We start from the raw sequence: 26105 nt of genomic DNA on the forward strand, positions 1-26105 counted from the left end.
GATCAGGTTTTCATATGTTTAGAACCAAAAAGAGAGACCAAGCTCTCTGGTATGATGCTTCAGGAGGTCAGGAGGCAGAAGGATTCATGGCAGTTTTTGTTGTGGTTCTGAGCCCAGCTCTGGCAGACTCCACGTGAACAGGCCCCCATCCCTCACTGCAGAGGTCCAAATACAGCTCTTGGCATCCCACAATGTGTTCAATCTTGAAGTAATTTTTTTTTCCGTTCTGTGTATCCTAAAAGCTGTGTCTTGCCCAATCCATTGGAATTTGCAGTAGAGAAGTTGCAGTTGAGAACTGCCTGGTGGGTGTTCCCTGCCCTACTGCTCTGGATCCTGTTAGGTCCACAGGCTCCCAGGAGATGGGATACACAAGCCATGGTAGTTTCTATCAGACAACAGCTCAGCACTAAGGATGCTGTTACACTTTTCAGGACAAACCCACTCTAACAGCTTGTTCGTCTGAGTGACCTGAAAAATTATGGTCCAATAAAGAAAAGAATAAAATAGGAAAAAACTGGTATGTTCGTCCTGTACCCTCAGACTGCTTTCAAGTGTCTCAGTGCCAGACAAACATGATCATGCTCATAAGAGGTGATTCTCCCCCTCCACTCTGCTCTGGTGAGACCCCACCTGAAACACTGCATCCAGGTCTGGGGGCTTCAGCACAAGGAAGATGTGAAGCTGTTGGAATGAGTCCAGAGGAGGCCACAGAGGTGCTCCAAGGGCTGGAGCCCCTCTGCTCTGGAGTCAGGCTGGGAGAGCTGGGGCGTTCACCTGGAGAAGGGAAGGCTCCAGGGAGAGCACAGAGCCTAAAGGGGCTCCAGGAGAGCTGGAGAGGGACTGGGGACAAGGCATGGAGGGACAGGACACAGGGAATGGCTTCCCACTGCCAGAGGGAAGGGATGGATGGGATATTGGGAAGGAATTGCTCCCTGTGAGGGTGGGGAGGCCCTGGCACAGGGTGCCCAGAGCAGCTGTGGCTGCCCCTGGATCCCTGTGAGTGTCCAAGGCCAGGCTGGATGGGGCTGGGAGCAGCCTGGGACAGTGGGAGGTGTCCCTGACATGGCAGGGGGTTTGGATGAGATGAGCTTTAAGATTCCTTCCAACCCCAACCATCCTGGGATTCTATGACAGGACAGGACTGTGGCAGTAACAGGGGAAGGGGAAGCTCTGTTTAAAACTAGGCCAAATCACCCCAAATATGAAGCCAGCAAACATCAGCAGAGCTTGGGTATCTGTCTGCATCTGCCCTTAGTAAAAAAATTAGGATTTGCTAAGTGCCAGAAAGACTTTTCTTCTTGTTTTTATGTCTTGATTAAAAAACTACAAAAATACAAATCAGACAATGAAAAATATATAATATTCATACCTAAGGTGAATGTCTTTTGGACAGGTTATGTATTTAGGAGAACAGAAAGCAACAGATACAGGTACAAAGTTCCTGTACAGAACAGAGGTAGCTGCCCCCAGAGAGCCTCTCCAGACTGGATCAGATGCAGATGGGCAAATATTCCAGTGAGGAGAATGTTAAAAGGTAGCATTGTTGGTACAGTCAAGAATCTTATCAAAATTACTGACCAGTGTTGAGCTATGGACAAATTTCATACTGGAAGGACTCTGCCTACAGTCACCTATTTCCTCCAAAGGAAAGGTTTTTCAGATTTCCAGCACTGCTCTGTGGCCAGCCAAGTCGCTCCTCTGAAGGATCCAAAGTGTGACAGCCACGAGTGGGCATGAACAGTCCCACAACAGTTGGTGGTTTGTAAAAAATAAACACAGGAAGTTGTCCTGCATGCCTCATTCAGAACTTGTTCTGAGCTACGTTTAAATTAGTACAGCACACACAATTAAACCACTGCGTGCTAGATACTGTTTAAATGCATGTTACAATGGAAATGAAGCAACAAAAGACAAATTAGAAAATAAAAAAGAATGTCTATTCCATTATTAACCACACAAGTTTCCGATTTGTTTTCTGTTAGTAATTTTTACATAGCATATACATGAAAATCTGGTACATCAATGGGCTTTGAGACATAATTAAAGAGAAAGGTCAGTAATATAAATGAGATGAGACACATGGAAATCAAACTTCTATTCTTATGTACAAGGGAGCATTTGAAAATTGATGCTACGAAAATTGATTAATATAAATCTGCATCTACATGCAAGTGCAACCTAGAACACTCAGATTTTTCTGCTTGCAGGTATGATACTTTGGAAATAAAATTACTAAAATGTTTTTGTTGAAGAAATTCTTGTAACCTATACCATTACTAGCAACAGTGTATTTAGAAAAAGTGTAAGTTCCTGAGCCAGCAGGTAAGAGCCTAGAAGATATTTATATCTCTATATATATTTAAAAATATAAAATTAAAAATTTGTTCTGCTTTTAGCCATAAACTCGTAAAAGTAACAAAACTGCAGCAATCAGCGATGAGAAGAGGGAGAGTAAACAAGAGAGAAAAACTCAATTCATTTTGCCATTTGAATTGCTGCTGACAGGCACTTGGTACCAGTTTAGCAGGTAAAGTTCACCCTGGATCCTCCAGTTTACCAGCTGAGCCTAGAAAAGGTGGCACTTCTAATAGGGTTTCCAGAAACTTGATATAAGGAAGGACCTTTTACAATGAGGGTGGGCAGGCCCTGGCACAGGGTACCCAGAGCAGCTGTGGCTGCCTCTGGATCCCTGCAAGTGCCCAAGGCCAGGCTGGATGGGGCTTGGAGCAGCCTGGGACAGTGGGAGGTGTCGCTGCCCATGGTGGGGGGTGGAATGGGATGACCTTTAAATGTCCCTTGAACTACTCTAGGATTCAAATAAATACATATAAGAATACAGAGAATAGCAGTTCATGGTAAGAAACTATTAGCAATTAGGTTATTTGTGTCTGTGCAGGAAGAACAGGAAACTGGACAAAAGAATGCTGTTTGTTTCTGTTTGTCTCATCTTTGCTTTAGCTAGAGTGGAAAGAAAGACAAGGCACAGCTACCTTTACAGGCTGCAAAGGAAGAGCCCTGCTGGGCTACAGAGTACATGGGCTTGGTGCCAAGCTGTGAAATAAAGGACAGTGTGACCATGCCAGAATCAAAGGCCTGACATTTCTTACCATGGTGGAAATGACAAATTGCCACAAAAACCAAAGGCATGTAAAAAGAGAAGTCCTGTGAAGTGCTACCAGATGATATTTCCTTGTTTCATGAGCTTATGTCACTTCTCTGAAAAAAAATGAAGTTTCTCCAGAAACTGAAATGCCAATATTCCAGAAAAACAGTGTCCTTGGGGACAAATCAACCTTTTCTTAGATGCCAAACAGTTTAAATATTAACACACGGGAAAATTTTAGGTATACAAATGTGTTGGAAACTTGAGAAAGCTGCTTGGTGTGTCCAGCTTCTTCAGATTATTTTTCTTTCCCCACTGTGTCCAGTGTAACTGGCTCAACTGCAAATGGCATCTAAAATGAATGCTCCAGGTCTCTGAAACACAAAGATATTGATATTTTAGTGATACAGGAATTATAATAAATGACACATTTGCTTTAAAGGGGGAATTAAGTCTTCTGTGAAAAGGGGTGCATAATAGTAGTTACATGCATGGGCTGTCTGGGCAGCACAGAGTGTACCATGGCCTGTCAGGCCAGTAATTCCTTCTTCAGCAGGTCTCTGACCCTGGGTTGAGATGTGGAAGACCAAGAGCCAGAGCAGTGTTGGCACACACACACTCAGCAGTCTGTTTTAAAGGCAGATGTTGACCATGGTGCTTCTTGAGTTACAAGCCTACAATTCAGGTTTATTTCCTCCCAAATTGCTCATCATAGCTGTGATGCTAGGAAGATACCCAGTTTGGTCCCCACAATTCCTGTATTTATCCTTCTGTGCAAGTAAAGAACGAAGTTGAAAATGCAGGTAGAGCAACAACATTGTTGTAAATGGCCACATGTGAAGTGATAGTGCTCATCTTTGTGGGCTGTCTCCCACAGAGCAAAGCCCTGTCCTGTGGAGGACAGAAGAGCCACACGATCTGCACAGGAACTGAGAGGCGCCAGCATGTGCAGTGTTACATGTCAGACTTAATAGCCCTAGCTACTTGGAAACAGATTGTCTTCAGTGTTAAGTAACAGACTGGATGCAAACTGTCCTTATAAAAAGGAGAGGCATTTGGAGAACGCAGAACAACATTATTTCCCTTACTGTCTTAGTCAGCAGTAAGGAAAAGGAGTGGCTAGACCAGGACAATCCTTACACTTCCTATGGGTGACACCTGTGCTGCCATCAACTTTTGAACTCCACATTTACAAACACACTGTAATAACTTACCAGTTCCCAGCAGCTTCTGCTTTTGCACTAATGTGGAGTGAACTCAGGTATCTGTGAGAACTTGAACTGTACACATAAACTTGTGGCTGGGGCTGTCTAAACTGCCCCAGTGTGCCCTGCCATGCCCTGCTACCTCATGCTGCAGGGAGACCACACTCACCTGGTCCTTACTGTCTTGATGCTGACTCAGCAACTGGTTTCTGCACTCCAAAGGCAGTGATAAAAATATTCACAACTACTATAATGAATACTAGTCCAGTTGCAAGGTTGTTGAGGAAGTTCAGCTTTCCATGTTTTGCAGGGTTGTTAAGGTCATATTTTACTTCAAAGAGAAAGGAGAAAAAAACGTTTAATGATATGTATATTTCAAAATCCAGAATAAAAGGTTTCCTACTGATGTAGTTCAAGAATTTATCTTATGCTAAGCTATTTGAATCAGTCATATTTTAAAGGGAAGTCAGATTCTGCAGCGTCAGTAAAAGCCCTAAGGGGAAGGTCTGTAACCACAAGGAGCCTATTAACTTCCAGTAATTAGCATCTAATCTCTGTGGGGACACATGGAAGTGAAGGATGCACTAACATCACTAGAAATCTTTCGAGTTCTTTTTGTTTTGAAGCCCAGCTTTGTTGCCGACTTTGAGCATTTAAAAATTATTGAATACATGAAGCTTGAAGCCCTGACAAGATGAAGTTAAATTTCCTAGTTAAAATGCTACAAATCTCTTCACCAGTGCTGGATTTTTTTTGTACTGGTGCCCTTCCCCAGCTTGTATTCCCTTGTAGTCCCTGCTTTTGCCCTGATCCTGTTTTTAGAAAGCAAGGGCACTCTATCTGTTAAACAGAGGGAGGTGTGAGAGCAGTGTAGCTGCAGTCCCTTCTACAGACAGCATCCGCTGTGCAAACATTTTCCTTTGTTTCTTGCAGTTGTTTTTTGGTTGAACTGCTAAAGGGAATGAGGGAGGCTCACACAAGGGAGATAGCATTAATTTAGTGTAAGCTTTGATTCCAGGCCTCATGATAGCATACAAATTAGTTACATTGGGCTGATAATAGGTTTGGTTTAAGACAGTGAGAAGTCTGGGGCGCTTGCCTGGCATCACAGAATCATTAAGGCTGGAAAAGACCTCCAAGATCATCAGGTCTAACCTTTGACCAAATACTGTCATGCCCACTGAAACACCATGTGAAAACCCAAGAGTTTGCTGTCTCTGTTCTCTGGCAGTAAGGGCTCTGCAGCTCAGACTTTTGGCTACATTCCTTTGATGCTGGTGGAGTGAGTGCTGATGAATCCTGGAGCATGTTTTGAGAATGGGTTTTGTCTATTAAGACTCCTGGTTCTCAAGGGCATAGATCACTGGAGCTTGTGTCTGCATGTGCACAACATGCGAGACAAAGTTTGTACCGGACAAGTTTTTACAGAAACATAAAACTTAGGGCTCCTTCTGACAGGCACACACATAGATATACAGCTTATGTCTCTACTACACAAAATAAATCTTGTTATTCGCTTGTAACATCATCACCCTGTTCCATACTGCAGAAGTGAACCACAGAACCAATACCCCTTGTTGTTGAAGCAGTTAACAAGCAGTGGTCACAAACACACTCGTGATGCTGAAGTGCTAAAAGCCAGGTTCACCTGGGGTCCCTAATTAGGAAGTCTAATGCTGTTTTGGTTTCAAGGAATTCTGGGCGCCTGTTCAAGTCCTGTTTGCTAAAGCAGTGTAGTCAAACAACACAGGCCAGGCAAAGCACTGAAGAACAGTGTGGGGGAACTGCCTGAGAAGCTACTGCACACATGTGTAGTCATGAAATAATTGAAGTTCAGTAGTACTTCAACCTTAAAATGAGTTTACACATCTGTAAAGCATCTGAAGGCATGTGGATGCTTGCATCCGAACAGGACCTGGAAGGACTCTGGTACTGCCATGTGAATGAAGAAGAATAAATTAAATGGAATAATGAATTCATTCTGAAACATGGAGTAAGAGCATTTGAGATGGTTGGTTTAAAAAGGAAAGGCAACAATGGCCTAACCTGTTATGCGAGTTAAAAGCAATCATGCTGAAAGGCAAACTGACACTCTCAGAGCTGTCCCTTTGTCCAAAGGAGGGTTAGAGAAGACAAGTAATACTTGTCAATTTAGGAAGAGCTCTAAATTTTGAAGTAGAATTGCAGTAATCCTATCTTTGTAATTACAGTACTTAAGATGAGGGTGTTTGTGAAAATGTCCTTAAGAACAGTTATTCTTTAAGCATTTTATTATAGTGGATTACTATGATTTCATGTCACTGAAACTATTTCAAGACATTTTTGCTTTTCTTCCAAAAAGTTAAGGTCACCAGATCACTTCCAAGGACAAATCTGCTGAACATTTCTCACATTGTTTTTGTGAAAGGCTCTTTTGAAGGAGGAAAAGCTTTTAATACCTAGTAGAAACTGTGAGAACTGGCAGCTCCCAGGATAAAACTCTGACTCAAGGAAAGAAACTGGATGGTGGCATAGACTTTTGCTTGGCCTTGTGAGAGCTTGTAGAGACAGAATTTCATGGCTGGACAGAACCAAACTACTCCTGCAAGCTAAAACTATCAAATATACATTGTAAAAAGCAAGTCCTTGCTCTGCTGCCTGTGTCTTTGTACTTTCCTGTCCTACTTCCTGTCTCCTCCCTATCTTTGAGCTCAGCAGGACAGCATTGCTCCAACAGTGCGTCACCATAGGCCAAGGGCTCTGTCACCCTCAATGTGACAAAGATAAAACTGACAGCAATTTAAAGCATTTCAGCAATGTCTTGCAGAAACAAGCATTAAAAAGCAGTATCACAGCACATACTGGGAAATTATTGCCCAACAGAAACAGCTTGTTTACAGCCTCAAAGCCTGCTGAACCAACCAGGGAGATACCTTCAGCTGAGGAACACAGAAGTATTTTGCTGATTTTTCCATTACTCCCTTCCCACACCTCCCAGCATCAACAGGTTAGTTTTTTTCCAGTCCCTTTCTGGAATCTCCTCTGAGCCAAGACCTGGACTTTGCTCTTGCACCAACTCTACCAAATGCAGAGACAGCTGTATTCCATCTCTTTTTTAAGAAAGAAAAAAGCTATATCAACTGCGTATTAATATTACAAGCTATGTGTATCCTGGATCCCTAGGAACTTTCTCCTTGAACAGAACATTGTTTTTTGAGCTGTGATAAGAGAGCAGAACACTGAAAGATTGACAGGGATGCCAAAGGTGGCACCCAAAACTCATTAAATGCCATGTGTGAACTCTGCCTGTTCATTTACATTAGGCCCAAGGTCAGTTACCTAGTTCTCACTAAGGTAAAGGGCAAAATTTGAAAAACATTATGAGAATAAATGATCACACAGCACTAGCAGAAATGATCCACAGCTGTTTCCTACCAGTGGAGGTGTCATTTATTCCAGGTGGGGAATGGTAGACACAGTTTGATTGCAACACAGCCAAACTGAAGACAACATGCCACACCAACAGGATGATGGACATTTGGACTTTCACTTCCCTTTCGTTCTGCATTCACAATATTTTCTTATATGACTGACATGGAAGAAATACATTTCAGTCATAAGATTAAGTAACGGGTCTTGCCAAAACCAGTATTATGAAACTGGATAGACTGCATTATCCTATCTGGCCTACTGATGTTTCTTTTACAGTATTTCATAATTTTCCTTCTTCCTCAGGCTTTCTGGAAAGAAAAGTATTCATAGTATGGGCAAATGAGTAGGAGGAAGTTGATAAAAATTGAAGATTTCACATAAAGCTGCCCTTCCTCCCTTTGTTGCAGTATTTCTATGGTTTCAAGAGAAAATCTGTATTTTTGGATATTAGGAAGAATTTCTTCACTGAAAGGGTTGTCAAGCATTGAACAGGCTGCCCAGGGAAGTGTCACCATCCCTGCAGAGAATTAAAAGACATGTAGTTGTGATGTTTAGGTATGTGGTTTAGTGGTGAACATGGCAATGCTGGGTTAACTTTTAGACTGGATGATACCAGGGGTCTTTTCCAACCTAAATGATTCTATGATTCTAACTTGAAGTGGTTCTGAGGTAAAGGCATTTTAAAAGCAAATGGTGCGTCTGTATATCATCTTATAGGCTGTGTCCTATAAGAAACATACAAGTCAATGGTTCTTGCTGTTGCTACCTACCAAGGAATATCAGGAGCACTCCCACCATAACTTGCAGGGTGAGTGACAGACTGATAAGAATGATCAGCGGGATGTAGAAGGAAAAAGAAGGCCCTTGCTCCATCACGGCTTTGAGCTGGGACGCGTTGGCCATCAGCAGGGCGATGTCCAGCATGCTCTCGGCAGCGCTCTTCTTGTTGGCGTAGTGGTTGATGTTGATGGGTCTGTTCCTTTGGAACCACTGTGACGTTCTGTGCTGAAGCCAGCAGAGAGGAAAACTGTTATTCACATCTCTTTTAATTGGTGGTGAGTGAGAGATCACTTGGCCCATCAAATGATTTCTGTAATCATACGGGCAGAGGCACAGCAGTACTGAGATTTCCTGTGCAGCTTTCCCACTGTTACCCCCGTCCTCCAGACAGGAGAGCAGAAAACAGTGCCTGCCTGTACTGCCCTATGGCACTTTTTCCAGCTTGCCTATAGGACCAGTCTAAACAGTCAGCATATTTCTACCCTGGGAAAAGGAGAGACTGGAAAAGATGAAAAGTTTGCACTGAGAAAAAGTTGGGAGGGAAAAACCACTGTAACACAATCCAGCAAACAACAGGTTGTTGTGACTAATTTACCCCTGAAGGCACACTTAAAAATACAGGTATTTATTAAATTCACTTTCTCTCATCACACATCCAAAAAGTTCCTTCATTACTCATGAGTCTTATTTTAAGGACTGATGTGAAGTTGGCCACTGTGTGAGCTTTGCTTGCCCTCCTTTCCTTGCTACTCCTTCCTCTGCCATGGCACTCTCCAGGGCCAGCCACACACCCATACACAGATGTTTTTCCACTTAACTATCATATGATCCGTTGTTGCCAAGAATTGTCCGGTTACAAGGGAATCCTTTGTTCCCCATTTTCACATCAGCTGGTTTTGGTCTGGGGTTGTTTTTTTGTTTGTTTGTTTTAATTGCTCTGCAAACAAACAGAAAATAAAAACCAACTGCAGGGCAAACCTAGAGCTAGTTAACCCACCGGGATGAATATATGAGTGTTTCCCGATGATGATTCATGTGACCTGACTTGAAATTTGACTGCTTGTCTCCCAGAGGTGCCTATTTCTCCCTGGATTTGATATAGCTTAGGGTAACTAGGTTAGTCTTAGGTGCCCAACTCCATGATGAAGGAAGAGTAGGTGATCCTCTATCCTGCTGTCTCTGAATAAGTTAGGAATTTCATTCTTGCTGCTCTTACTTCTAGACTTTATTTTCAAAAATAATAGACAAATATATGAAAAATAAGCTTATTTTAGCTGACTTCTTTAAACCTACTTCTTAGAGACTTTTTTTATTGCCCAAAGGCGTTCCTGACCGCCAGAAAATCCTGTGAAAGAAGTCTGGCTTTGCAGGTTAGCTCAAATAGAGAAGACACCTTCTAATTACTCTCTTCAGCAGCACTAAACATGATCAACTCCAAAGCCAGGCTTGCCACAGTCCAGACCTAAAAGCCTCCTTTTAAATAGGGCAGATATTCACGTACACATTGCCAGTTTTTCCAGGGCATTTAAACACCAAATTTGACCTATTTTCATCAAACGTGTTGTAATCCATCACAAGCCTAAATATGTGACTGAGCGTAACTTGTCATAGGGCAGCAGCATATGTCAGAGCTTTTTCTCAGCCTGTGATCTTGCCTTCACCAAGAAAAATGACCTGTAATCATGAAAACCCCAGAAACATTCACTTCCTGTCTCCTGACTGATGTTGGAAAGGCATAAAACAAAAAACAAACAAAAAAAGCCAGTTAGCCTTGTCTTCTGGGAGCAAGCTGGAGGCCACTGCCAGAAGTATTGAAACTGATGCAGTCAGTACTACATGGGCACTTTCTAAGATGAGACTATGTGTTACACAGCAATATAGAGACAGGCAATGAAAGAAGAAGAGATGTTGCCTTAACCTCAGGAGAGTGCCAGTCTGTACAACAGAAATGACAGTAGAACTTCGTTATGTGGCTTTAGGGAGATTCCAAGCATGTGGCAATGTGTGCAGCCCACAGCACCAAGCAACACTTACTGTGCCGTGATCACCTGCAGGGCTGTGGAGAGGGAAGGCGGACTGTCTGCAGATTTCCTAGGATGCAGGGAAAGTAAGGCTTTTCCTGCAGCGTCACTTGGCAAAAGAGCAGTGTGCATTCCACATGACCTGCTTCAGTGTCAGTGTAACCAAAACACCATGTCACACACTCAATACTCAAATTACTTGGTAGAGACAAGCTAAGCCCTTGTGTTCATGTCTCCAAAGCAGTTTGAGCAAAACCACCATGCGCTGGTTTTCACATGTGTCTAAGAGCCAGCTGCAGCTGGGACTACATTCCCTGCAGTATTCCCTGCCTGCCTGCAGGCCCCCAGTGCTGCAAAGCTGCAGCCTCTCAGCACAACAACCTGCCCTGCTGGTCTAAGCACAGTTAGACAAAGGATAGGACTGAAAAGCCTCTCCCTCTTGCTCCATCTGTGACTCGAAGAATCCCATGGATGAGCTTATTTTCATAGTGACATGGTGCTGTTCCCACAGACAATACCACTCTGGGTCTCCTCACAGAAGCAGGGGCTATTTGCTTGCCCAGAGCACTGCACTTTGCAAGGACAAAGCTACAATGCCATGTCATTAATGGGCACTTTTTTGGCTCTGTAACACAAAACCTCTGCTCAAAGATTACGTGGTACTGTTTTACAGTCTCCCTGTGTTAGTACAGACTTTGCCACTGCTTTGCTTCACTCCCCATTTCAATGGTACACCCAGAAGAACTGAGTCCCTTTGAAATACAGAAAGGATTTATTCGTTACATTTACTAAAAAGCAAATACAAGCAGCTCTGCAGCAAATGTCCTTGGGTGCTCAGTTCCATGAATCACAGCTAAGCCCCACTTGGTGGTTCAACAGGAAGGAAACAGCACTGAAAATGGAAATATTTGAAACCAATAAAGTATCTTTGCTAAATACAGTAACTTGCTATAGTAAGGATTACAGCAGTTTTCTTTCTATTTGAGGTTAGTTATTAATGCAATTTTATGGGCCAACAGCCTTGATTCAAAATGAGACTGAACCAGAATGACCTCTGGGTTTGTAATGCCATAGAGCAAGCTTCCTGGAAATCTTGTGTTTAGGAATAAGTCTGAATTATAAAACAATGGAAACTTGCTACATAATAATGAAGCTGTGCAGAACTAAAGCTGAGACATACTGAACTTACAGCAGGGCTGCTCTTTCTTGTGTTCTGCAATATTTTTCCTAACCAGAACAGTTAAAAAGATGCTAAAAAGCAATTTTGTTTAAGAAGCAACTGGCTAAGGTTTTGAAGGATTAATCTTTCAGAAAAATAGCACATAGCTAATTTTTCCAGATCTTTGAGGGGGAATCTCGTGTTTGGAAAAAATTCCAGTTAAATCAAAAAAGAGATGGATCAGACATAAAAGGAATAATAGAGGGCTAAAATAGAACAAATTTCAGAAGTTTTTTTTCAAAGATCAAACCTACAGTTACAGGATTGCACTAGCAACTTCATCCTAGTATTTAATAATACCTATAGTTGTAAAATTTCTGTCCACATCTCCATCACTTACACACTGAAATTGCAAAGGGTCATATATGGCTACTCTTTAGTCAGAGTTCCCCTCCATCTCAGAGATCTTGCTGATCTAAAACCAAACAGGGAAAATATTCTACAAAGAAAAAAAATACTCTTCCAACAAAAATATTTTAAGCCATATTGGTCATGCAGTGGATGATTACAGAATCACAGAATAGGCTCAGTTGGAAGGGACCCACAAGGATCACCAAGTCCAACTCCTGGCCCTGCACAGACACCCCAGCAATCCCACCCTGGGCATCCCTGGCAGCGCTGCCCAAACGCTCCTGGAGCTCTGGCAGCCTCGGGGCCGGGACCATTCCCTGGGGAGCCTGGGCAGTGCCCAGCACCCTCTGGGGGAAGAACCTTTGCTGATATCCACCGTAACCCTCCCCTGACACAACTGCAGGCCATTCCCTCAGGTCCTATCACTGGTCACCACAAAAAGACATTAGTGCCCCTCCTTGGCCCCTCACGAGGGAGTTGTTGACTCCAATGAGTCTCCCCGCAGTCTCCTCCAGCTGAACAAACCAAGGTTTCCCCCTCCAGGCCCTTCACCATCTCATGTCCTCATCTCTAATAGATCCTTTGTACACCTCCTCAGAAGGTATTTCGTGGTTTTTCCTTCAAAAAAACATTACATCACTTGTCCGTCTTAGCACTGACTCAAGAGAGGAAAAACCCCTATCTCTGGTCTGGCATGAATCATCAGTTTCATTTCCTATGGAAATTTCATTTTGAGGACAGGGGGGAGATGTCCACCCAAGTACCAGGGTAACACTAACTAGTTTGTGAGAACTCTGCAATCACGTCTTGAGACGCTGTGGTGGCAGGCAAATAAAAAAAAAAAAAAAAAAGGAAAAAAGAGAAAAGGGAAAAACTCAGCATGTGTTTGTATTTCATAGACATCATGATTTTCTTGCAGCTTCAAAACCCTGTGCTTAAGAGGAATCACTTTTAAACAAACATAAAATGCAAGTAATGACTACATTAAGAAAAAAAAGCAGCAATCATGTTGACTCCTGAGAGCTAGAAAAGTTAATATTAAAAAAGGGAAAAGTACAGTCTGCTGAGGGCTGAGCACTGTTTTCCTAAAGCTGTACTGGTTCCAGGATCCAGTTAGAATATTTCTACTCATTAAATGACTTTAAAATAATCAGCACACCTCATTACTAACTTTGTGAAATGAAGGAGTAACTTAAACTTGTTCACACAGCTATTTAAATAGAAGTTTGCTCCTGTATAATTTTTTTCTGCCTTGCACCATTACTACTCATTCCAGTCATTTGGTCTTAGAATACTACTTCTCACAACTGGGCTGTGGAGTATCTATTTTGTGTGGTTAACACACTGTTTGTTTACTCTAGCTACTTAAAAAACATGCAAAGAAAAACTTATCACCAATAGTATCAATATTTGGAGTAAGTTGAATACTCCAAATTCGATATGAGTAATGCTCTAGAACATACCATGTCAGGCTATACGCAGCAAATGCAATATGATGCCAAGAAACTGCCATGTTTCAAATTACTTTTATGCTCCAAATTACTTCTGAATTAATATACAGACTTCAATACATTTTTAGGAATAATATGATTAAAGCTGTTTATTTCTACTATCCAATTCTTGTTCACCTTTTTCATAGCTCCTCTTTAACTCCTTTATCTAGCACATCCTGTTATCTTGGAAACACTGAACTAGACTTTACAACACAGTGGATGAAGAGCGTTTCAATATGGATCATGAACAAGGAAAGCAACTAGATGGATGAATAAACAGTTACACTCTGTACTTGTATGAACAGATTCTTTGAAGAAGAGACCAGATACTTCTGCCAGGTGTAATTACACACATTAGTCAGTGAGGTCTGCCACGCCAGCCCAAACCTAGAAGCAAGGAATTTCTTGCTTCTAAAAGCCTGACAGCTGCTAAAAAAAATGTATTCAAATGAACCATGGAGTAAAAATAAACCACATCAAACCACTGTGTGGCCACTTGTTCAGAACTACTGAGAGCTTAACTGGTCTTTCTAAAATTTGTCTGCTTTGATTGCTTTGAAGGTAACACCCACACCTGCATTTCATGTCAGCTCTTCTGCAGGAGAAGGTAGTGGTCTGTGGTGAAGATGTGCAAGAGAGTCTGTTTTGAGGAGAGGAAGGACAGGTGCTGGGATGGGCAGGAAGGAAACCAGGGTGGCCCACGTTCCAATGCCTGTGAGCATTCCTCAAAGCAGACACACTTTTCACTCCAGTAATGGAAGATTTAGGCACCTGCAGATGGTCTCTCCAGGTTTAGGTGGCTGCTGAGCTGGGGTGTTCTTTTGTTTGTGTGAATTGTGAACACTGGCAGATTTTTTAAGGCATCTTCTATTCAGACGGGCTTCTGAAAAATCTGTCCCCATCTGTTTTACCTTGCATTTACTTTGTGTGTGTGTGTGAGAAAATTTAAAAAGTGTTTATGAAGTTCCCTGAAGTGCCACTGTATACATTTAAAACAATGTAATAGCATGTCTCACTGCTTATTCTTTATATGGCACTCACGGAGAACTTGAGTTTTGATGGGAAGGATGTAACAAAATGAGGGTTGCTTGCAACTGAAGATGAAGTAAAACAGGAAAGTTGCCGAAAAATTCTTGGAGCAGACCATATTGGGAAAAAAAACCCCATCAAGAGTATTTGTGATGCAATCACAAAGCTGTGTCAAGAAAATGAAAGAACTGCTGAGAAGTCAGAGGTTTAGAGGAAAGCACTCCAGACCAACAGTTTGACCTGCATATCCCAGCTATGATTCACTTTAGGTGGGATTTCCAGGATTTATTAAAAACAGATTTTTATTTTCCTTGGTTTGATATTCATGACTCCAAGGGTTTGTCAGAGAGGAAGGGATGGAGAAAGGACAGATGTGCTATACAATCAGCCCCCTCTGTCTGTAACCAGAGAGTTTTACCAGTGACACAGAAGAGGGTTTAGTACAATGGTTTCTGTGTGGCAGAGACTTAGGCTGGAATAAGAGCTGCCTTTAAAGTTTAGTCCTTTCCAAAACAAGATAAAAGACACTCTTTACCAGTCTGTTTTTTTCAGATAAGTAACATGCTCAGCAAACATCCTTTATACTTAAACAATACGGGATGAATACTTTCCAGTGAGGATCTCTGGTCATGTTTTGACTACACGGAGTAGGAAAAAGTTGGGTATTCTTGTTTTTATTTGGATTACTGCATGGAAATTAACCATACAGGCACAACCCCTTCAGTAATTCCTCGTACTTTTGTAATTGCTTATTCTGCGTGGATATCGTCTCCCAAGCCGGCTGGGTGGGCACAGCCCTGCAGGTGCGGCGAGCTCGGGGCGGGCTCCCGGCAGGGGAGGGTCCTGGGTGACAGGTGTGGGAGCCAGGGGCTGCCAGGGATGCTCTGCTCAGCCCTGCCCTGGCGTACGGACCAGCGCAGCGACCTCCCTATAGGAACGGCGTGGAATCCACCCAAGACAGGTAAAAACCCAGCAGTAGCCGAGCAGCACCGATCGCCAGGGCGCGGCCGCAGACGGCCCGCACCTCGCGGAGTCCCCGTTCCGCAGAGCCCCGGGAAGGACGCGGGCGCCGGGTCCCCCCGCCCCGCCCCGCTCCCGCCGAGCCCGGCCCCGGCCCTCACCCGCTCCTCGGCCGCCGCCTCCGCGCCCTCCGCCTGCCCGTTGAGCTCGTGGGTCTCGCTGCCGGAGTCCATCGCGGCTCCGCTGCTCCCCGCGGTCCCGGGCGGGCCGGGGAGCGGAGGGGAAGGTTCCCCGCGAAGCAGCGGTCTCCGGAGCTGGCCCGGCCTCCCCGCGCAGAACCCGGGGCCCTTCCCGCCGCCGGGGCCGCCTTCCCCCGCTCTTCCCCGCCTCCTTCCCGTCCTCTCCCCCTCCTCCTCCTCCCTCCCTGCCCGCGGGTGGAGGTTTCCGCGCTGGGCCCGGCCCGCGCCCCGGGCGGGCAGAGCGGCTGCAGCCCCGGCGGAGCGGAGCCCGCACCCGCACCGGAGGCGAAGCCCAACCAGCCGGGGTTGAGCCCCAATTTCCAGTGCTGGCCAAGAATCACGTTGCGTGTTATTCTGTATGTAGGGAATTGGTAATGGATGCAAATGGCTCATTTCAGAAATCTGTCTTGACAAAGTGGAAGGCTAGAGTTTGATTTTTAAGAGCTCTTTGATCAGTGTTTTTAGGGTTTCAGTATCGTTATTCTTTTTTTTTTTTTTTTTTTTTTTTCCTCATTATCCTATATATTTTTGTCTCCCTATGCTTACTTTCCCATCTGTGCTGCAGCCAAGAGCACGTACAAAACCGATCAACATGCAGGTTTGATGGTAATGGGACATCAGAGCAACGCTCAGATGCATAGAAACAGCTGCCAGCAAGAGCAGAAATGTAAAAAAATAAATGTAAGTAATTGGGTTTTATATCACCACATGTGATCTCTTTTAAAGCCTGATCTGCTCATCTGCACTGAAAGTGTTCCTGAGTAGTTGTTAAACGAGCCACTTTCTATGTGAAGAGTCCAAATGTGTATTCCCCAAGTGAACTCCTTCAAAATCCACTGTTAGGAATTGTTTTTCTCGTCCTCTAAAGAGAATTAAAGGATATTCTATTTACAGAATGTAAGTAAACTTATAGAATATAAACAAGCATACAGAATGTAAATATATATAAACATAATTTGAATTTTTAAAAAGATACTATAAACTTGCAAATGCAGGCTGAAGTTTAAGGACTTCACATGACACATCAAGTAAACACATCAAATAAAATGTCAAGTGACACATCAAGTAAAAATCTCCCCTGTATGCCATATCCCTGCAGCTTTACCCATGCAGCAGTTGAGCCCACCTCTCTCACATGCACTTCTGAGCAGGTAGGAGAGGGGAATTGTGGCAACCACCTTAAAATTTTATGTGTCTCTGACTGTTTAGTGCTGTGGAGTTTCTCCAGTGGGGTGTGATGGAAATTCATATTCACCTCAACTTTAAGCTGCACTGACTTCTCTGACTTTAAACTGCTGAGTTCTGTTTGGGAGTTCACAGTGATTTTTTATTAAAGCAGACTTAATTGGTGACTGAATCCATTTTTGGAGTCCACACGAAAGCAAATGGACAACCAGATGTGGCAAAGTACAAATTAAGCACATGTTGGGCTTCTATTTTTCATGCTAAAGGTTGTTGAAGATTTCATTTCACTGTTCTCCACACTGCGCTGAACTGATCATTAATGTTCATCACACAAAACTCCTTTGACACAATGTACACTCACAAGTTACTGCCTTCACAAACGACACAGTGAGCATTTATTTAATTAGACCTTACAGGAAATCCTCATCTATCTTGATTCCTTGGCTGCCTGTTTCATGCAGTGGGCTAGGAAACAGTAATTTAGAGAGAGAAATAAAGTTTGTTGTTATAGCCTGTAGAAAATGGAAGAAACAATGTTTTACTACAGCAAAGGTATATGTGTATGTGTATAAACCACACTGTTGTCAGTTCTTAACAAGTCCAAGGCTTAAAAAAGCACATTGCTTTCCTAAATTTTTGGGTTTGTGGTAGCTAAACTTCAGTAATACGCTCAGCTAGGCCAGCCTTTATCAGATATATTACCTGTTCATTCAAAAGTTATTAAATATGCATGGAGCATAATTGTTGGTGCATTTGGGTCCCAAGAACCCCTGGTCAGAACCCTCTCTGGTTGCAAGCATCCAGTGACATTTTCAGAGATACTGTTGTTTTTCTAAAGACTCCTTTTTCATCTTCTGTACCTCATTGCAAATGCATTTTGAGAGCCTTGTCTGGCAGTTGCAAAGGTTTGATGTGCTCTAGTGAAATTATGCTGCCCTTAGTCCTAGAAATGAGAGATCTGCTCTTTGTACATGACAATGATAGTGCCGAGTGATTCCTCCTGTGTGGTGGCTCGCTTTGTGCTGCACAGACACATGCCAAGGAGACCTGAGAGTAGGATCTGTTGTTAATCCTATGGGAAATGGGTGTAATTTCAGGGGAACTGGGAAACACCTGAATTTGTGTTTGTGAGACATACGGTCTGAAACAGTCAGTTCTCTGTTGAAACTTTGTATTTGTCAGTCCAGTATAATATTTTAACAATAAAATTTCCTGTTATCCAGCCTTTGAGTTAGTTCTGTGGGTTGAATCTGAAGAAAACAACCTTTTGCTGCTTGTGAAAAAGACCCTGTGCTTCCTACAGGGAAGTAGGCTCAGACTCCAACTGTGGTAAGAGAGAGGCAGACTGGTGATGTGATCAGTCTTCAGCCATGGAATGAAGCAACACTCTGTGGTAGGTAGGTCTTGTTTGCATGTCAGTTACACAGAGAGAGCCTGCAAGTGTTATCACAGGAGTCTGAGGCAGGCAGTCTGTGAGTGTTTTGCAGACCACGTGTTGGAGAGTGCAAAGACAATCCTTGGGACCACTGTCAGAACAGCCCTTGAAATTTGGATGGGAGTATTGAAAACAAAAAAACCCCACTACCTGCATCTTTACATTTTAGCTATGAAAGGAATTTCCAGTCTCTATTAGACTCTCAAGCTGTTAGTAATTATTAACCATTTTGTGTTTTTTTTTTTTTTCCTCAAAACCACTGTGATGATGATGTGACAGGCACAGAATGATCCTAAAACACTGCTGAAACTCAACTAGAAAGGACAGCACTTCGCATTTCACAAAAATGTCAAGATTTTTTTGCTCTGACTTGGTTTTGGGGAGGGATTTGCATTTTATTTTGCTAGGGATTCATTTTCTCTGCCTGAATACTATGTATGTGGCCAAAGAGACAATCTGGAGAAACCCAAAATAAAAAGTATATGGTACTCCCTGGCATTTGTGGTCACCATAACAGCACGCTGTAATCCAAACTGGTACTTCTGAACTACAACACAAGTTTAAGTAAAGAGATTGGTGCAATCTTCCTGTGGGGAAATGGATCAGTCATTCAAAAACGTAGAAGAAAGGGAACTAAGAAGGAGGGTGCTGATGATGAAAAATGAGGCTACTTGAGGTGTTTAATATGGATATAGATGTTAAAATTCCCGGACTGGTACTTTGCATCAGATACTACTGCAGCACCTTTTATAATCTCCTCCTACCTTCCTCATCACATCCTGCTTTTTTTTCTTTTTTTTTTCTGGCATCTAAATTTACATTTATGAAATTTTAGTTCCTTGCCCGGGGAGCTATGCTAAAAAAAAAACAAAAAAACAAGCAAACCAAAATCCCTTTTTATCTTACTGCAAGATATGTGCAGTTTGATTGTTTCTTTATTCTGGGAAGAGGTGAAAGTGCATCATATCTTTGAAACTACTTGGAGTGAAAGCACATTATTTGGTGCTCCTTCTTCCTTTTTTAGTTTCCTGTTATTCCTGCAAGCCTTGCACTACATCCTGCAGAAATTAGTGGTGTTTTAAAAATAATGTTAATATAAATGCTTAATTTAGGCAGCTCTTTTTCTAAATGCTTGGCTGATTTTAATGAAAATAACATTAATAAAAAGTAGCTAGGTGTTGCTGTCTGATATCTCTTTAGTTCATGACTACTTGTAGGTCTCTAGGAAGGAAACTGACTTCTTTCTTTACATTTCACCTGAATGATTTGCTTAATTGTTTTTGTTTGTTTGTTTGTTTTGTCTTGTCATAATTTCCTGTCTGATGCTTCCTCCTTGTGATTATGTGAACTGCTTGGGAGTTGGGAGAAGATAGACAAAAAGGCATTTCCATGATGCTCTCTGTGAATGGAGGGATGCAGCAGAGATGTTCACCTAAGGACAAGAGAACTATCTCACTTTTCCTTTTTAAACAAAAATTGGATGGGTAAAAAAAAAATCAAAGCATTAATTTGGAGATAAAGCAAAGGAGAAGGGCCCGACAAACACCAAGACTGGCAGTGGAACTGCAGAATTCCCTGCATCTTCCATTCATCCCTCTAAAATCAGTCTTTGCTTCATGTGCTTCTGTCTGCTTCTTCCCAGCTGTTTCAAATAGCTTCATAATGGGCATGAAAATGGTGCTATTTTCTATAATGAATGGTGCCAGTATGGAATTACTTCCCTTGGTTGGACATACCCAGCGGTGTAAGCAATGCTGCAAGCTTATCTCCTGCAATTCATTTTGTGTCCAGGGGTCATGATGCATAATTTAGACCTGTTGCATACCCTGGATCTTTAGTAAATCTGTGACACTATTAATTCCGTAGTGCCATAATATTTATCTTACAAAGTTACTCACTTCCCACAAACTGCAGCTTAGTCCGGAGTGATAAAGGAAAGTAAGGCTGGAAGGTCTGGTCTGATTGTGGCAATCAAGCACATACCCACTGCAAAAAAGTTTAAATAGGCTATCAGGACATGGCTTTGTGTTGGGGAGAAAGAGGAAGAAGGATTCAAAACTGTTTTGGGTTATGACTGCAGCCATCACTAATATTGGAGAGGGTTGTGGAAGGAGGAGTTGGTTGGGCATGCACACTGAAGGACTTTTAGATAAGCTTAACTTTGTCAAAGTAAAGTTTTGGGTTGAGAATTAATTGTAGCACCACATCTGTGTTAATCTGGAAAAAAGGAAGCTCAGGGGAAACCTTACAGCTCTCTACAATCACCTGAAAGGAGATTATAGTGATGTGGGTGTCCGTCTCTTCTCCCAGGTAGTAAGTGACAGGACAAGAGGAAATGACCTCAAGTTGTGCCAGGGAAGACTCAGATTGGATATTAGGGGAAAGATTCTTCACAGAAAAGGTGGTCAGGCATTGGAATGGGCTGCCCAGAGTAGTGGTGGAGTCACCATCCCTGGACGTGTTTAAAAAAAGTGTATATATGGCACACATGGTTTATTGGTGAAAATAGTGATGCTGGATTGATGATTGGACTTGATGATCTTAAAGGTCTTTTTCAACTTCTTCTGTGAATCAGTGACCTGCTGTGGGCACGCAATTAGAGAAGCAGTTCATTGGGATATTTTTAGGTGCTGTGACAAGTGTCTGGGGAAGAGAGGGTCACCTTTGTGGGTATATAATATCAATATGGCAAGCAGTTTTCTGTACTGCAGGCAGGTATCTAATTCTCTGCTACTTCAGAACTCATTTAGTGAGTGATTACACTGCATAACACAGGGTAAGGAGGGTGTTTGAATCCCCTGTATAATAACCTACCTGCATTGCTGGAGTTGCTCCGGAATCACTTGAACTGTGGGGCCGCCTGGCAGCCCCAGGAATCAATGGTTATGTCAATATCAGAGTTCTGAAAGTGACCTGAGTGTTTTTATTTACTATGAGTTTAATGAAAAGCCAATGATCAAGGCAAGGGATAGTGCCCTTCCCTTCTAATCAGTAGGATCTGGAAAGACATTTTGGAACATTTTCCAGACATTCTGGAAAGACATTAGTGGAAGGTTCCCTGTCCATGGCAAGAGGGTTGCGACAAGATGATCTTTGTGGTTACTTACAACCCAAAACATTCCATGATTCTGTGACTCTGATTTTGCCTGCTCACAAGCAACTGGTTGTGGGCTTAATGCATGAAGCGCATATGGAAATTTCCGGCCTCTGGTATTGGGAAGATCAGTTTCAGCAATCACATTTGTTCATTTTGGATTTAAAATCTCGAAGCCAGTGATTAAATACGTTTTTTTGCTTAAGGTGTGCTGCCTTGCTTGGCACACACGTTTGGAACAGACTTTTTGAGAAAGAGGAGATTTCAAGCAGTGCTGGACTTGTGCCAGAAGGAAATGAGCAAGCTCCTACCTAGAAATAAGCAGAAACATCTACACAAGTGGTTTAGCATTAAAATGGGGGACGTCTGGAGTTAGTGAGAATGATCTGACCCAGAATATACAATTTAACAGTACTCTTCTGGATTAATTTTTGATGCATTTAGAAGTGTAAGGCAGTTAATTTTCTCTTTAAAGAGCAAGCACTACCCATTACATAGAGGACTTCTCTGTGCTGTAGCACTCACTTCCCCTGGGCTTGCTGCCCTCCATGCACTCACACATTGCTGTACAGTGTGCTGTGTTCACAGCATGCCAGTCGTACACTCAGATCAGCCTCTCAGCTGCTCTATTCTGCCTTGTACAAACAGCTGTTCTGTAGTCTGGAGTGCTCAGTGCTGTTTGGTGAGCAGCCGACGTGCCTGTAGTGCAGATGTTAGTAAGGCTGTGCCTGGCAGGGCTAATTTTAGGGAGAAGAGAGACCCAATGGCCTCGGGCTCCTCTGGGAGGGAGGTGGCTGGGAGTGCTCCTGGGTATCTCATCTGAATGTGAAGTATGGATTTGCAGCATGGCCACAAGTCATCTGGAAACCAGAGAATTCTGCCTGGGCCTGGCATGGCATGGCAGCATGTTGTCTGACTACAAGCCACGTGTTCAGAGACAGCTGTGTGGTCCCCCAGCCTGGCCCTTTACACAAATTATTGGCATTCCTCCCTGGAGAGTCTGATGATCTGTTTTTTAATGTATTTTTTTAGACGATGATGACAGCCTGCCAGGTTGTGAGGTGGTCCTACTGTTCTCTAATTCTGGAGCACACTTCCTGAGGAGATCTGGCACTCTTGGCTTAAGCTTTCTATTAACTCCCTCCTGGAATGCCTACTTTGGGGTGTGCTTGCACTGCTGCACCTTTCGTGCGAGGGAACAGGATTCACGCTTCAGGGAGTGTTACCACACAGTTCTATCTGAGAAACTAGGTACAGCCTTGTACCTCAAATAGGAAAGAAATGTCAAGAGTTTGGATAGAAGAGACTCAATAGGAGGAAATAAAGCTCCTATTTTTATCCTCTGTCTTAAAGACTTCATAACTTTTACACTTTCTGGCTGAAATTGCTTACCTTAGTCTATTTCTATATATTAATTTCTCCTTTTGAAAGTCCTAATAGAATCCCTGCACCTTTTTTAACCACAGCATATATATGTGTGTGTATATTTACACACTTGTACAATTAGAGGATGTGATTTTTATGCAAAATTTGTTGTGGAAATTGTAGAACTGAAATGAAATGGCATATAAAGTTGCAAATTTGGCATGGTGAGGCTGGTCGAAAAGTTCTGCTGAGCTTGAGCATTGTCTTTTATAAAACTGTGATGAGTGTTAATGATTTCTCTTAGCTGGTAAAGTGTCTTGCTAAGAAAATCACATTTGCTTGTGCCTGAAGCTGCGTAACTTAGCTGTGTGTTACAAAATACACAAATAACACAGGGGTTTAGGAGGTGGTGGTGTGTTTTTAGAGGATTTACTGGTAATTCACTTCAGAGGGCTGAATCTCCATCTGGGTAATGAATGAGATCAGGAATCAGTTGCATTTCCATTCCCAAACTGTGTTCTTATTGTTTCATTCTAGCCAACGGAACTTCCTTGCTATCATTAAATTATTTTTATAGATTTTATTATATCAAGCAGATGGAGATTGACTTAATTACCTGTATGCGCAAACTCTGGAATTTAATGTTTACTTTTGAAAGGTGAATTTAAACTTTTTTCATCAAACGTGTAGGCAGTGATAGGTCAGAGATGACCCATTTGCAGTAATATATTCCAAAACAAGGAATTCAAAGAAAAATCAAACCTAATGTACTTTTCAGGTATGTGCAGAGGTAGAGCAGTGCTCTAGAAGAGGGAGTGGAAGGAGGGTATCTGTAAACCAGAGTAAAGAATGCACCTGTTTAAAATGCCAGGTCTTGGTACAGGTGTGAATCTGAATTGTTTGTCCCTACATAGCTTGTCAGCAACCAGGTAAATAAGAGAAGAATCAGGCCCTAGAGCTACTGTTGGCAAAGGCTGATTCAATGAAAGGAGTAATCCAGTTAAGTGAAAAGGCCTCTGTATATGGAATGACTCACAAATGTAATTCATAAAACAATGTATGCTGTTGAAATGAATTAAAAAAAAAAAAAGATGAAAGGAAAAAAGGAAATAAATGAGCTGTTCAAAGGGTTCTTTTGTATCAGACTCATGCTTTTAGGAGTAGTTCCCAGCTTCCAAGGTGTATGGGGAGAGGAGGGAGAGAGGAAGGAAGAAAAAGAGACAATTTCCCCACAAGGTAGAGCACCATCTCCACAGGTAACAGCAGTGCTGAGGATCCCGAGACCCCCAAGCACCTGCTCTGCAATGGGCCAGAGGCATGAAGAAAGCAGCCTTCATTGCCGAGGTGCAGCCCCCCCATTCCTCGTGTCTTTTATTAATATTACTATCCTTAAAAAAAGAAAAAAAAGAAAAAAAAGAAGAAATCGGTGATCTTGCCAGCTATCCCAGTTTTGCAGCATCAGTCAAGGCTTTAGAGCTGCTGTGTAGCAGTAGGATTGTGTCTGTGTGCAGGGCTGTAGGGCCTGATCCCTTCTGGGATTTTTGTGCTCTCTCAAGACTGAGTTCAGGTTCCACTGTGTGCAATGGGATAAGTTCATGTGCATTGCATGTGTCCATAAATACTGCAAAATAGGCTTATGGGTGTGACTGATATGTGTAACATGGGAGTCCATGTCTTGAGTGTGCAAGCAGTGGGGCTGGTTTTGTTCTCTAGAAAGAATTCCTAGTTAAGGTTGTTTTTTCCAGAATTTCTGAAGTTGTCCCTAGATTCTCTGGGTAATCTAGGTTGAAAGAAACATCAGGAGGTCAGCTAGCCTAACATTTTGCTCACGTAGGATTAGCTGTGAGGTCAGACCAGGTGACTTAGGGCTGGCTCATACTTCTTGGCCTTTAAGGATTTTTTGGTAGTTTCTTTGTCATGGTAATGTTCCAATATATGAATTTACAGATATAAATTTACATCCCTTTCATGCTTTCTTTTGCCAGGTTCATAGACAGGAGCTTTTTGAAAAGCCAGAAATTTGACAGTTTGTTTGTTTGATTTTTTGAGGAAACCACATGAAATCTTTAGGTCTGGATCATTTAAAATGATACCTACTTCAAATCCCATTGTGATAGACCAGCTAGGTACCAAACACAGATGCTGTTTATTGCTGACACACAGTTTAAAATAGCAAGAGGAAATTCAATCCCAGATGGAATTTCAAGGCTGGAAATCACTATTATAATTAATTTGCTTGAATTTCCTGCAGCACCACTCACAGTTTGCCCAGCAGCTTGAGGTTGAACCAGAGGACAGTTGGCATTGTTGGAGTCCTTGGCATTGCTTTTAAAGCTGACATTAAAAGAACTTGACAGCTTTGGGATGTGGTGAACACTGTCTATAGACTAGACTGGACTAAAACCATTAAGTATGATACATAAGGAAATTTAAAAATCTGTTTCACCTGGTAGTGCTGAGTGGCCTCAGCAGAACCTGTAGACATTAATTCTGCCTGTGGTCTGCATTCCCCTCTGCAGTTATGCTGAGGGCTGTCTGTAAAAATACAAATTTTCTGGTGTTTTACTGGCAGACTATCAGAAACACATTGCAAATGTTTCTCTTTTCTGGTTCCTATCTCCAAAAACGTGTATCTACATAAGGGCTTTTCTCACAAGACCTGTTGCCTAACGAAAGCAGCGCCATCTGGCTTTGTCTTCCTTTTTTTCACCAAATATTTAATGCAGTGTGTAAAAATAATCCCAACATAACCAGTTTATTAGCACTGTTGCCATGTTTTCACTTCACTAGATGCTTATACTTGCAATTATTTCATGTCGTTGGCTTTTCTACTTTATTTGCTGAGTGACTCTTGTGTTTTTGTTAAATCTTGATGGTTGAACTAGTTGTGAATAATTTTCTTTGGCTTAGAGTATAGTGATAATGGAATTAATAGGACATAAAATAAATACAAAAGGTATCAAGAATATCATAATGTCAGTTATATAGCCCATGGATATAAAAACATCTTTGTATTTACAGGGTATTTGTTATAAGTAATTCCTATCTGTTTTCATAGAAGCTTTGTAGAAACTTACATGAAATGTAAGTTTAGGATACCTGCCCTATTAAGATGCATATTTTACTTTTTTAACTTTGCTGTGACAGTTTCTGCCATTGCCAAACTGTGCTGCCAGCATCTCTGTTTAATGCTCCCATTACTCATGTGAAGGAGT

General features: G+C 42.4%; 1 protein-coding gene across 1 annotated transcript; it reads right to left on the minus strand.

The window, feature by feature from the left end:
• Positions 1-1341: 1341 nt before the first annotated feature.
• On the minus strand, positions 1342-15941 carry NINJ1 (ninjurin 1). Its single transcript, XM_069028129.1, has 4 exons — positions 15734-15941; positions 8490-8724; positions 4478-4639; positions 1342-3477 (listed from the first exon to the last, which is right to left on the minus strand). Exons 1-3 carry the CDS (start codon positions 15803-15805, stop codon positions 4485-4487), a joined length of 462 nt encoding a protein of 153 aa, XP_068884230.1. The 5' UTR covers positions 15806-15941; the 3' UTR covers positions 1342-3477; positions 4478-4484.
• Positions 15942-26105: the final 10164 nt, after the last annotated feature.

The sequence above is a fragment of the Aphelocoma coerulescens genome, chromosome 12, assembly GCF_041296385.1.
Source record: "Aphelocoma coerulescens isolate FSJ_1873_10779 chromosome 12, UR_Acoe_1.0, whole genome shotgun sequence".
Classification (NCBI taxonomy): domain Eukaryota; kingdom Metazoa; phylum Chordata; class Aves; order Passeriformes; family Corvidae; genus Aphelocoma; species Aphelocoma coerulescens.